The sequence below is a fragment of the Acinonyx jubatus genome, chromosome D1, assembly GCF_027475565.1.
Source record: "Acinonyx jubatus isolate Ajub_Pintada_27869175 chromosome D1, VMU_Ajub_asm_v1.0, whole genome shotgun sequence".
Taxonomy (NCBI): Eukaryota; Metazoa; Chordata; class Mammalia; order Carnivora; family Felidae; genus Acinonyx; species Acinonyx jubatus.
This window is the reverse complement of record NC_069390.1, coordinates 103808227-103822104: the sequence shown is the minus strand read 5'-3', so window position 1 is coordinate 103822104 and position 13878 is coordinate 103808227. Positions and strand designations below refer to the sequence as shown.

Genomic DNA, 13878 nt, shown 5'->3' with positions numbered 1-13878 from the left:
TGCCCAGAGATGTTAAGTGGCTTGCCCAAGTCCACACTCGTAAATAGCTTTGTCATCAGCTAAACCCAGGACCTCTGATTCCAAGCACAGTCCATTTCTGCCTCATCACCTGCCTGTCCTCTGCCTGGGCAAGTCCATTTATCTCTCTGGGTAACCCTGGAGGTCAGTCACCAAATGTCCCCTGCCAGGTTCTGACCCTCATTCCTCTCGTTGGAGTCTGGGATTGGACCACCCTGATCCAGTCTCCTTTGACTGCCAATTTCCCCAAGAAATAGTGTTTCCAATCTGAGACGTGAAAAAGAAGTCCATGAGAAGGTTACCAGCAGTGTGCTCACATGAGTGACGAGAACTGAGAGGCCCAAACAATTCCCCGCAAAGTTTTATTTTTGGTATTTTCGACTGAAATGACAGTGGATAGGTCCACCTGAGAAACCAGCTGCATCTGCCTGTCTCTTACAGAAACCCGGGTCACCAGAGCAGAAAGTGCTCCCATCTGAGATACACTGGGTCCCAGTGCAGAGGACAAGACTAGGAGAGCCCTGAACAAATACTCACTAAGCAGAGTAAACCAGGTCCCAACCATCATGGAGCTCACCGTCTAGTCTAGTGGGATATCGACATTAATTGAATAAATGCACAAGCTAGAATTACAAACTATGACAGAGCTGCAAGTGCCTCACAGTTGAAGTGTTTTAGCTTGTTTGGCTGGTTTCCACCACCACTTTATTCTTACTTGGACTTACTTAAGCAGCAAATGGGGGTCCCCATTCTGTAGGGGCTATATAAAGGGGACAGTGCAAGAGGCATAGCTGTTTTCCTTCTGAGGCAGAGAAACTAGTCTGGGGTCAGGCTCAGCCCACACCATGAATGTAAGTCCTGCCCAAGACACACAAAGTAGTTCCAGATGTTCAGGGTCCACCCCCAGCCTAGGGGTCCTGGATGAACTCCAAAGATGTTACACCAGCTGGTCTTATCCTATCTTGGCTGATTAGCCCATGGAAGGCCAGTCCTAGGAACTCAGATTCTGAGATAGAAATTGGCTGGCTCCAGAGGTTCTATATCTCAAATCTAACTTCCTGAGATTCATGTTTGCAGGAGCTTTTGAGTCAGGATACAACTGCTCTCAGTGAAGTAAAAATCCACTTCCATCTAAGGGTGGACTTCTTTCAGTGGGGAGGGGAAGAAGCATCTAACGGAACCCTAAAATCCTTGGCCTTGAAAAGTGGCATGATGCTGTTGGGACTCAAGCAGACCTAGTTTGGAAAGCCTAGTACATAGCTTATCACTGTGTGACCCTTGCCAAATCATTTAACATGAATGTGCTTCAGTTTCCCTATTTGCTGAATGAGAGTAATGATATCCATCTCATGGGATTATCATGAGGATTGGATGAAATTTACACAGTTAAGCACCTAGTACATAACAGTGTTCAACAAATGGCTATTTCTCCTGTGACCTCAGCCCCTCACTCATCAGGGAAGTAGCTAATCCTTGTGTGGTGATTCTAACTTCTCTTGTCTTGCTACGTCCTGATACTGAATGTCTCTATCCTCAACACACCCAGAGCGTCTGTGGCCAGCAAGGCCTGTCTCAACCTGCCTTCATTGTGCTCCTGGAAGTCATCCCTCACGTATCTGGGCCTGGTGTCTCCAAGCAGCAGGAGAGCCATGCTTAGGAGACAGGGGGGGCAAAGATGCTACAGAGAGACTGGTCAAAGACTGCAACTGAAAACAGAACAAGCCTGGACAGGAGACATCAAAATCCTAGCATTGGTCTCTCTTAAAGGTACCATGAGCTGAGCAGAAGGATGACTTTATGTCTTTCTTCAGAAGCCAGTAGAGGAGTACGTTTGTGGTAGATTTCAATTTTTAAAGAATGCCAGGAAGGAGCACCTGGGAGATTTCTGAGAGACAGAGTAAGATGGCATGTCCTTGTCCTGACCTCAGATACAGCCCCTCAAGGAATTTCCGTGTATCTCCCAAAGGACAGAGACAGAACCATGACTGAGACCATGGTCATGGTACTTCTCCACAGGGCTAGAAATCTAGGAGCACATATCCCATATGGGTTGGAAACATGGCAGTGTGAATGGGAAGGCTCTTCGGTGGTCAGGGAGGGAAGTTTTATCACCTATTAGAGCAAGGCAGACTTCCAGTTGACATACTAGGAGCATTGCCTTAGCATTATCAAGAGAAACAGGAATCAGAATGGGGAGAGAGAGGGTCTACACTGAGAGCACAAGACCGTAACGGGGATGAGCCAACCCAAGGTGTCTACCCAAATTTTGTAGCAAGGTAGCACCAAAGTGAAGAGACTGAGCAGAGGAGACAGATATATCTTTCCTTACTAGATTACGACCTGGAGGCTGAATCTAGAATTGACAGTCTGATCAAGAACAGGAAAAACCTATGGTCAGGCAGCTAGAGGAGAAGAAATCCAATGGTTTGTTCGTTGATTTAAATAATATCTAGTTTGAGATTTTCCAGACCAAAGAGACTAAGGAAATCAAATTTTCCCAAGACCACTTCCCTGGAGGAAGACTCTTCAGACCCAACACCAGCTGTACATTTGGGGTCAGATCCAAATGCTCCAACCCCAAGGCCTGGGGCAGAGCCCCTGTGAGTGAAATTAGACCTTATAATTGATTCACGATGTGAGGTATAACTGCCAGTCAAGATGAGCTTTTTTGCCAAATCTCTGGTTTACTAACCATGCCTCATGACGTGGGGCATTCCCTCATGAAGTTGCTAGAATAGCAAGCCAGGGAGAGGAGTCACCAGGTCAATCTTGAGGAACAGATGCCCTTCTTTGTTCACAAGATACCCACATAGACTGAAAATATGACCTTCACAGTTTCAGAGCTTAATGGAGACCAATACAACATGCTTCACAGTGACTCACTTTGCTTTGGGAGTGTAGCCTTTACCCTGGAAGTATTTAACCCAAGGACTTATGACCAGCTATGAGGAATCTTGCTGAATGAGTGGAGGATGGGTCCAGGTCATGGTTGTCCAGCTGTGACCTAAAGAACTTTGGAATACAGTGAAGGCACCCGGAGTGGCCAACAACAGGAAGGAAGTAGGAGAGTCTGGGGGTGAATAAGCAGTCAGAGCTTCAATATCCTCCCCAAATGGCTCCATTTTTATTTCTGTATTGGAGTTCTGCAGTAGGTTTGGTTTGAATAAAGAGGTTTGTGCCAAAAAAAAAAAAAAAATGTTGTAAACACCAGCCTACACATCCTCGGATTTTCTTCCTAATGCTCACATGTTATATCCCTCATAGGCTTCTTCCTCTCCCAAGTTCTAAACAAGAAATCTGACTATCGTTTTATCATTTATTCTTGAAGATCCATATCCAATGCCACATGCTTCAGGATACCTTCCCTGATTCCATCCTCCACTCTCCACTGCTGAAGATAATTTATTTCATCGCTTGATTTCCCTACTAGGAATAATTCCATTATTGGGTGGATGTCCCCACACAAAGGATGACACACGGGTGATTGATTTTCCTTCCGTGCCTTTCTTTCCTGAATTGGTGTTGCTTTCATCCAGCATTCGAACTTTCAACTCTCTTGTCTCCCTTTTTTTTTTCTCTCTTTTCTATCTCCCCAGCATTTCTCAGTCCTGGAAATTTATAACAATCTTTGTATATTTGCTTCCTGTCTTCCAATTAAATATATGAGTCTTTCTAGAGGATTAAAGAGGAATGCAGCTTTTCTCACATGTGGTCAGATCCTTTTTGGTCCCAACACCTGGTCTGAGAATATCTCTGGTTTGTACCTCGTTGGCTACCTGTTCTTCCCAGAAAGTGATACTGATGAAACCATTACTAAGAAAGGCAGCACACTGGTGTTTCAGTTTTCGGTATCATTGTGCCATTTCTTGAAAAATTCAAGGGTCATTCTCCTGACGGCTAGATTATCAACACCTCAGTCCAATTTTGTGAATTAAAAAAAAACAAACGCAATTGGTCAGTCAGTATGAGCCTGCCGCCTGATGAGGCGTGATTGAAAATTGTGGCCCAAGTTCCAAGTTTGGTCACAGAATGGCCAGCTTCACCATCGGCATTAGCCCTGATCACTAGCCCCACCACAAATTACAAGACTGGAAATGTGCCGCCCTGCTATTTCACAAGAAATGCAGAACTCAGAGGCCACACAAATTACGATCTATAATTAGCCGCATCAGCTTTGTTCTCAGACGTAGAGCGAGAGGGAGCGGGAAATTAAGAATAGTAACTAATATTTATTATTGAGCATTGACTTAATGCAAAGCACAGTAGTAAACACGTACCACAGCCTGTGAGGTAAGAGCTACAGCCCCATTATATACTTAAGGAAATGGCAACAGAGTGAGGCATAAACCTAGGACTCAAACTCAGATCTGTCTGCACTAGAGGCTAAACTTTAAACCGCTAACGGCATAGAAAGAACAGAGACGGCACTCTGATTCCAAATAAACCCCTACTCTCTAGATGTTGCTTTCCACACCACACCACACGCGTGTGTGAACGGACAGCCTGACTCTTCCAAAGTCTAGATAGTTCAAAAAGAAGGCAGTGCCGACGAGGCAGAAGCTTGGGTCCCAGCTCAGGCTGCCACACAGCTCTTCATCAGTGCTGCCCGGAAAACAGATGGGCTGCACGTTGGCAGGAGGGGGAGATTCTGGGTCACTCTCTCCGCGTTGAGCCCTCCCATTGCAGATGAAATGTGTGCAAAGAGCCCGGTGCGGGAGGTAAGGAAGCAAAGACCTTATTTCTTTCAGTAAGTTAGATGAAACACGCGCATCAGAATGAGGGCGTGAAGTATGAACATCAGTCTCCAGCTGCCATACTTGATTTTTGCCATCGGGTGTCCATTCCTTTATCTCACGCGGAAGGCCTGTGCCTTTACCAAGGCCTGTGTGCTTTACCTTCTGAGCCCCGGGAGTGAGCCGAGCCCTGTGGCGGGGACACAGGACAGCTTTGTAAGACAATATTCAGCGTGAGTTACTAACCTAATCTTTAAGCTCAGATTTTCTCATCCAGGAAATGGAGCTTGAAACAGAACCTGCCTCTCGGAGTTTCTCTGAGGATTAAGTGAGATAATACATCCAAAGTGTGGCAAAGACTGGCCACTGCCACACCCAACATCAGCCTTATCCTTTCTGACTTAACAACCCTACACGATGGGGGGTGGGGGGGTTGTTTTTTTTCTTTTTTCTTCTTCTTCCATGTCCAAAACACAGAGGTGGTGGCTGGAGCTAAAGTGGCACAACCACAAAGCAACTTTGACAAAAGTTGCATGCCAAGGACGACAGACCGGAAAGACGGAAGTAGCCAGAGGTGTCGCTGGGACTGTAGAGTCTGCATACAGTCCTGCACAGCCTGCTGTGGACTTGTTCAGTGCGACAGAGCTAATGCCGCTGTCTTATTCAAACCCACGTTGTTTCAGGTCTCCTCACTAGCAACCAAATGTAATCAGTCTGATGCGACAGAACATGTGACACAGTGCAAGGCACCAAGTAAGTACTCCGTGCCCCATAGCTGGTACGTACCCCTATGAACAGGATGGAACGTGTCCTGCCCATGGCACTGCAATGTCCAAAGGAATATTAGAAGCCGTCCCCTGTAACCTCCAGCTCAGTAGTTCTCACCTTGACTGCACATGAGAATTGCCTGGGAAGGTTTGAAAAGCTAATGCCCAGGGCCATTTAATGAGAACCCTCGGGTTGGGACCTGGGCATTAGGATTTCTTAAATTCCCCAGAGCATTCCAATGCGTAGCCAAGGTTGAAAAGCACTGCTCTGTGCAGATGGGAGCATGCCTTCTACTAAATTAAAGACTTGGGTTTGAAAACATGTATTTATTTGGTATAAGCATTCATGAAAGCTCAGAAATTACAGCTAGAAAAAGAAGATGAAGTCAAGTTCACTCTCCCTGCTCTTAGCCAGGAAAGGGCAAGTCCCATTTTATAGCTGGAACACTTGAGAAATAAGGTGCTTAGGTGGCTTGCCTGTAACCCCACACCTAATTACCTGTAGATTGGAAAGTAAACTCCACGTCTCCTGTCTGCAAGAACAGTGCTTTGTCCATGGGGCGCCTGGGTGGTTCAGTCGGTTAAGTGTCCAACTTCAGCTCAGGTTATGGTCTCGCCGCTCGTGAGTTTGAGCCCCACATAGGGCTCTGTGCTGACAGCTCACAGCCTGGAGCCTGCTTCAGATTCTGTGTCTCCCTCTCTCTCTCTGCCCCTCCCCACCCTCTCTCTCTCTCTCTCTCTCTCTCTCTCAAATAAATGAAAAAATAAAAAAAAAAAACTTTAAAGAACAATGCTTTGGCCACACCATCACACAACCGGGACAAGAAGATTCCAGAGAAAGCCTCTCTATCCCAGGCAAGCCCACTCTCCTCAAGCATTTGTTCTACAAAAATGATTAAACTAGAATGTTGCCAGGTACTTTATAAATGTGAAACTTACGTTAATAATCTTAATTAACCAAACTTGACTTGGTTGGCTCAAAGTCAGAAACTGGTGACATCTTCATCAGTAGGCAAATAAACTTCTTTAGAAAGAAATCAGAAGGAGGAAAGAACCTAATACCTTTATTTTGTAACGGGAAGGTTTAAAAGCAAAAATTTACAGAACTTCTAAGCTAATTAAATGTCCAGGTATTTAGCTAATAAGTGTAGTCAACCTTGGTTCTTTTTGTTCCTTACAACAGAACAGATTTACCGACTTAAACTGGAGGAGAGATTTCCAAACCTCTGACTTGGGAACTTTCTGGGTATAGAGAAAAACAAAGTTGGCATTTTTCTTTAGTGAATACAGGGAGAAGGAAGTGTCCACCTTGAAAGATTACTCTTTTTACCAGTTAATCTGTGTGCTCGGTAGGTGTTTGTCACTTACTTTACTTCCTTCTGTGCATGTGACTTTGTGTCTGTCTTTTAGACCCTATTTGTCCTTATCAACAAGAACCACTGAATCAATAACATAAACTTGGTAAGAAGTAAAGGTGCTTACTAAGTGGGCAAAGGTTGTAACACACAATAGAAATGTTAAAGGTACTGCACAGACCTAAATTACTTCTTGTTACCAGTTTGACTGAGTTCCTGCAAGAGATAGACTTCCAAACAGCAGATGACTACTATAGGCGTCTCTTATGTTTTACTGAATTTTCACTTCCCTTTAAAAATTGGCTATTTTGGAGGGCCTGGGTGACTCAGTCAGTTGAGCATCCAACTTTGGCTCAGGTCATGATCTCAAGGCTTGTGGGTTCGAGTGCCATGTCGGACTCTGTGCTGACAGCTCAGCCTGGAGTCTGCTTCAGATTCTCTGTCTCCTTCTCTCTCTGCTCCTCCCCTGCTTGTGCTCTCTCTCAAAAATAAATAAACATTAAAAAACATTGGCTACAGGGGTGCCTGGGCGGCTCAGTTGGTTAAGCATCGGACTTCGGTTCAGGTCATGATCTCACAGTTTGTGGGTTGGAGCCTCACATCGGGCTCTGTGCTGACAGCTCAGAGCCTGAAGCCTGCTTCGGATTCTTGTCTCCTCTCTCTGCCCCTCCCCTGCTCATGCTCTGTTTCTCTCTGTCTCTCAAAAATAAATGTCAAGAAAAAAAATTTTTCTAATTGGCTATTTAGTGGAACCCTGCAGTAAAATCCAGAGTTCTACATGAATGACAATTTTGACACCCTAATGTATCTATTTGTGAACCTGTGCTCTGTTGAAGTTGTCGGAAAGCAAAGGCACATTCATGCCATAATAGTTTAATAACCATTTCCTGTTCGTAAAGTGCCTCCCTGGGCACCACAGCAAAGAAACACCAAGGCCATGTCTATGGGGAATCAAGGCAACTAGCCAGTTCAAAGAAAATCAGGCAGCCTGCCTTTCATTATCATGTAAACCTTCCCTTACACAAAGAACAACAAGAAAAAGCAGTTATGTGACTCATTCATTTTGTAACAAATGGTGTTGAGTTTATTATACACGGTTCCATAGCTTTCAAGGAAGAAGTCAATCAAATCAAATTTCAGCATTATGCAAATCGCTTAATCAATTGACTGCAAATTTTACCTCCCACTGGCGCTGGCATTGTGTGACCCCAGGACGCAGAAAAACCTGAGGAAAAGAGTATCTAAAGTATGAACCAAATCATTTTAGTTCAGAGGTCAGCAAACTATTTTCTGTAAAGGACCAGATAGTAAATACTGTAGGCTTTGTAGGTCATATGGCACCTACTCAACTCTTTCGTTGTAACAAAAGCAGCCCAACAATATGTGAATAGACACGGCTATGCTCTGATAAAATTTTATTTGCAAAAACAGTTAGTGGGACCCATGTGGCACTAAGGCTGTGGTTTGCAGATCCCTGATTTAGACCCGCGAAAAATTGTTTGAAAGATGCTGTCACTCAAGAATATTTTGGTGATGTCTTTTTAACTCTGCTAATCAAATTGTGGAAAAGGAGAGACAGGAAGGAATTTAGCATAACCCTGATCCTTCCAGATGGACACAAGGGAGATATCCCAGGACAGCACATACTCTCTCTCACCACGCTCAGGAGACTTGATAACACTACGTACATTCCCTACTTTAGCTCTGACAGAAGCCTTGTAAGGCAGGCATTAAAATTCCCATTTTCCAGATTTTTAAGAATCTAAGAAGGTTGAATAATTAAGCTGCCGAGCCAACTTTCAAACCCAGACCTGCCTCACCCCATCGCTTCTGCTGTTTCTACTGCCCTGTAGCCAGTTGGCCTTAACAAGGACCTCTCATTGGGGTGGATGTGAATTCATATCCACTCGGGACCTGTAGGACGAAGTGCAGAGCCCAGAAGGGAATCTGCAGGTGCCGTGACTTCTTTATCTAACCGGCCAGTCAAGCAAAGCTCAGATCCATGGATGAGGCTCGAAGATTTCCATTTCTGTGTGTCAGCATTTCCGAGCTGATCTGAACCAGAGTCTGTGTTCACATTTCGTTCACAAACAGGGATCACGGGCCAGGCAGGGAGGAGGCAACATTTACAAAGTGGATGTTTTCTTAACCCTTTCCAGAACCCCCTAGTACAGTCATTTCAGATCATGGCCCGAGGGTGTTTTCTGAAAAAAGAAAGTGCCTTTTCAGCACTCTTGGTGTCTGATTTCAAACTCTGCCCTTCCATCAGGTGATTCTAAGCGGGCTGACAATGCTGCCCTGTTTTTACCGGTTTCCCCACAGAGTCTAGTCACCTATGACCCCTCAGTGTCCTGGAGGAAGGTTTTACTTGAATCCACGGTAAGGGGTCCGGTGCCCAGGGCCTTTCTTAATTTCCTTTAAGGTGCCAAAGGATAATTAAAGATAATTTGGATTGTATGCATCCGAACCTGTAACACCATTCACTCCACTTATTCCACTGAGGAGTTTACAATACAGTCTCCCTAAGGATGCGGCTTTGCTGGACCTGACCGACCTCTGGGGTGTCAGCAAGAAACATGCCTCCAGCATCCCCTTAAAAAGCAAAACAAACAAACAAAAAAACCACTGCTAATATCACAAGAGGAATTAGAGAAGGAAAAATGCAGTGTATAACCAAAAAGGGGGAATATGGCGGCTCATGAACGCAGGAAAGCAACCCGTATCCCAGACACTGAGGGCAAACGACAGCGATCAACAATATGGTGGCATCTCAGCTCACTAACGTAAGGGTAGCTCTGAGGAATAGGTAGTATTTTTACCCCATTTTACATATGAGAAAACTAAAACTTTAAAAAAAAGAAAGAAAGAAAGAGAAAGAAAGAAAGAAAAGAAAGAAAGAAAGAAAGAAAGAAAGAAAGAAAGAAAGAAAGAAAGAAAGAAAGAAAGGAAGGAAGGAAAGAAGGGAGAAAGAAAGAAAGAAAGAAAGAAAGAAAGAAAGAAAGAAAGGAAGAAAGGAAGGAAGGGAGAAAGAAAGAAAAGGAAAATGACTTACTCTGAATAGGTAGGAACCAAGGCAGAAGTCCCCCAAGGGCTCATATAAAATCCACCAATTCAGCTCTAAGCGTAAGGGCTTATAGGACGCTCAGCGCTTCCAGTAAAGACAATAATGCCTGCCTCGGCTGCATAGCTGTCCCATGGGGCCGGCTGCCGTTACCTCTGCAGGTCAGGGTCTTCCTTCACGTAACTGTGCACACCACCCATATCAGCATACCTCTAATTGCTGTGGAAGGATTCCATAGCTCTCAAGCCCAAATGGAAGTTCATCTCTTTTTATTAAAAAAAAAAAAAAAAATTGCATCTTGCTAGTATCAACGATGAGACCTCGCAGTCTGAGAGATTTTGAAATCACTCCTCCCAATTATACATTAACAAGTTCAATTCCAGAGAATTTACACAAGTAACAAAAGAGAACACTGAGTTGGTGATAAAGGACTCTAAGTTACGTTTTCATCGATGAAGGTGTATTTTCAGAACTTCAAGGCCTCCAGGAGAATATCTTTGTGTAAAATAAACAAAGACTCCCCAATGTATCATCTTCTGTAAATCTAGATTCTCTTATATGAAGTTTGCTTGCAGTAGGGTGTACATGAATTTGTTAAAAGGCATTGTAAAGACCCAAGCACCTTGGAAAAGACAGAGTGATTTTTTTTTTTTTTTGGTAATATTTCTCTCTTGAGGTAGCACAGAACTGAGCCCCGGTAAGGTTCAAGTCTCATGAGGCTGTTGAGTTGACTTTGTTATTGCAAGAAAGGAATGTTGTAGATAATCTCTGTATGATTTCCATTATTAATAACAGGAGTCTCTGTTTGATCCCACATAATGGAAAGTAAAGTTCACAGTTGTTCCATCCGACCCCAGGGATAAACATTAAGGTTAAAGATAAACCCGCTGCCCCTTTGCACTGGGACACACGGGCCTCGCCACCAAGGCGTGGAGAAGAGTGACTTAGGCAGGACAGCGGAGCGAGTGGAGGCACGCCTGACCAAAGCCAAGTTTCCACATTGTCCCAGGGCACGCACGCAAACAAATCACGCCTTCGGCAGAAACCTAAGTCACTCAGACAGCAACAGGCCCGAGGAATTGAACCCCAGGCCACAGGGCAGCCGTGGATGAAAAACAAAGCCAATCATGTGAAGGACCCCATGGCCTTCCCCTCTCGGCCCCAAACCAATGTCACAGTTGGCTTTTCTGTTGTGTGAATCATGAACTGCCCTTTCCTCACCACAGTGATTCATGCCTCGCAGCGGAGACACGATGAGCTGTCCCACCTTGGAACACTAGTTCGTTCCCCTCCAGCCTGGAAAATCAGCATCACCTCTGCCAGGTCGCTTTCTCCACCGGGCTCCGTCGCCCACCTGGCCCCTGCGCCCCCCTGGCTGGGGATGGGCACCCCCGGTGCCTCCATCGCCACCACCCCCTCCCCCGTCCCCGGGTGGGCTCACCGGTGAAGCCCCGGCCCCTGCCCGTGCTTGCACGGCTCTGACAGCCACGGTCAAACCACTTACGTTTCTGCCAGAGCATGGCCTGTGACAGGATGTTGCCTTTTCTCTTTGAAGCAGACAGTTTGGCTGCTTTCACGTGAGACCTGGGTGTGCTCTCCTCCAGTGTAGCCACCGCCTGCTCAGAGGCTGTTTCCTCGGCTTTTTAAAGGCCCGAGTCCCCGCTGCGCGGGGGCACAGCGTCGTCACATCCTCCCACCTCAGGTACCCGGGCGCTTTTTCTGTAGCAGGGCTGCCCGTCACCCCACTGTGCGCTCCCTCGGAGGCCCACCGGCCACAGACCCGCAGAGCCAGCCAGCTGGATCTGAACAACAACACAGCACAGAAGGCCGCGTCCTGATGACCGGGGTCATCAGAGTGTGGTGCGGTGCACGGTGAGCGTGAAGATGTCTGTGCGTGTGAGCTGAGCGAGCATGTGTGTCAGCCCTGGACCTCTCCACACCCACGAGGTGCCCAAAAGACCCCTGGAAAACTCTGGCTTTTCTGGGGCGCCCATTCAGGCTTCTACGCCACAGGCATGTTAGCAGGACTCAGTCCACCATGGGCCCTGCTCAACGGGAAATGCAATTCCCAGGGGCCGCTGGTTCTCAACACAGGAGGAAACACCTGTAGTCTCTTCAAGCCTCACTAAACAACCTCCTCATTCTTTTAATACTGCTTTTCTGTTTATTCCATTTTGAAACACAACAGCCCCTCCCTTGCCCCCCGGCCATAACCAAAATGGCGAGGCCTAATCATGCTTAAATATGGGAGATACTGGTTCCCGTGTTCCGTACGCCCGTGGAGAAAAAGGCCAACTCGCTCAGGGAAGAGAGGAGAGGACACCCATGCTGTTTAACCAGAGCTGGTAACTGAAAGGGAACGTGCAGGTACAATATGAGCGGGGCCTCTTTCCTAGTACCCACCCACCTGTTAGCATGAAGCTTCTCAAAGGAAAAGTCACGAGGCTCACCACCTGAGAGCGTACAAGTAGCAGGCCACGGACTCCCTCCCAGTTTGGAAGCCTCCCGCCTCCTTGCATCTGAATTCACATGCTCAGGCCCCCGTGACCCAGGTTTTGGGATTAAGACCCTCTGACGAAGGTCCCCCAGGGCAGGTCTGGGGCCTTGCCCCCTACGCTACCTCAGAGCCATCTGACACAACTTTGTCCCCTGGAAACAGAGGCACATCCATCTGGCCCAGCTCAGTCATGGGAGAGGTGGGTTCCCGGGGAGGCTGTGCCACTCCCTGCGTCCTCTCCACCAAGTCACATAACACTGAGTCTAAGTTTTCCTTGTTTATAAAATTACGAACCCTGAATGTCCCCCAGGGTTCTTAGGAAAGATATGTGACCTCACTTGTCCTGTCTCACGTCGTTCTGAGTTTTGTCCTGTTTCTCCAAGTTCCACGAAGTTAAGAACTTTTTCTTACGTATCTTGGTCTCTCCTCCCAGGCCTAGCATGATGAGTTTCATGAAGCAATCATAATAACAACTACTTACGAGGCTCCAAGCTCTATGGTAGCCCTAACGACATTATCTAGTGGAGTTTCCACAACTCTGGGGAAACTTCTATCTATATTGTTCAGAGAAACAAATGCTCAGGAAATTTAATTTGCCCAGAGTCACAGGGGGATTGGGCAATAGGCTGACCCTCAGACTCAAGTTCATCTTACTGGAGCCAGAACTTTAAATAATCACACTGACAGATATTTGTGAAGTTGAAATCAGTGAAAGCCATGGGGCGCCTGGGTGGCGCAGTCGGTTAAGCGTCCGACTTCGGCCAGGTCACGATCTCGCGGTCCCTGAGTTCGAGCCCCGCGTCGGGCTCTGGGCTGATGGCTCAGAGCCTGGAGCATGTTTCCGATTCTGTGTCTCCCTCTCTCTCTGCCCCTCCCCCGTTCATGCTCTGTCTCTCTCTGTCCCAAAAAATAAATAAACGTTGAAAAAAAAAAATTAAAAAAAAAAAAGAAATCAGTGAAAGCCAAATGTCAGCCATGTTTAAAACCTAGAACAGGTTGATGGAAGCTCTGAGGTAATTCCTCTATCCTCTGGAAAGAAGGGAGAACACAAATCTAGAGGTGCTCTGAGAAGTCAGATCTTATACAATAGCAGATAAAAAAGGATGTCAGTAGATTAGCCCACTGTCATGCCCAGCTATAAGCCCAGTAGTCTCTGACAGCCTTGAAGCTCAGGAAGTAGATTCCAGCTCAGTGCTTCCAGAAAAGACTCTGGATATCAGTGACCACATATAAGGGAACCAAGACTTGATCAAAATGTCAAATATTTGCTGGGAAGACATTCTCTGCGGCTAAGAATCCAAAGTGAAACTTCATGGCGTCGTTCAAAAGAACAGAAGGAGGTGTCCATGTTTACAACACTTCAAGAAGTCGAGGAAAAGAAAAAATTCCCTTAATGCCTCTAGATGTCTCAAATTTGGGCATGCTCACATTTTTTTTTTAAAACTTT

The 13878-nt window shown here is 46.1% G+C and overlaps 1 protein-coding gene across 3 annotated transcripts in view; it reads right to left on the bottom strand.

Moving 5' to 3' along the window:
- Window positions 1–13878, bottom strand: part of POU2AF1 (POU class 2 homeobox associating factor 1) — a 29389-nt gene that overhangs the window by 11627 nt on the left and 3884 nt on the right. The window contains exon 1 of one of the 3 annotated variants that reach the window (XM_015082293.3): window positions 11439–11957. The exons of 1 other annotated variant lie outside the window; for it this stretch is intronic. In XM_015082293.3, the coding sequence (XP_014937779.2) occupies window positions 11439–11454 (16 nt within the window). In that variant the 5' untranslated portion in view covers window positions 11455–11957. Of the gene's footprint in view, window positions 1–6017; window positions 6240–11438; window positions 11958–13878 lie in introns of those variants that run through there. One more of the 3 variants, XM_053204126.1, reaches the window with a different exon arrangement.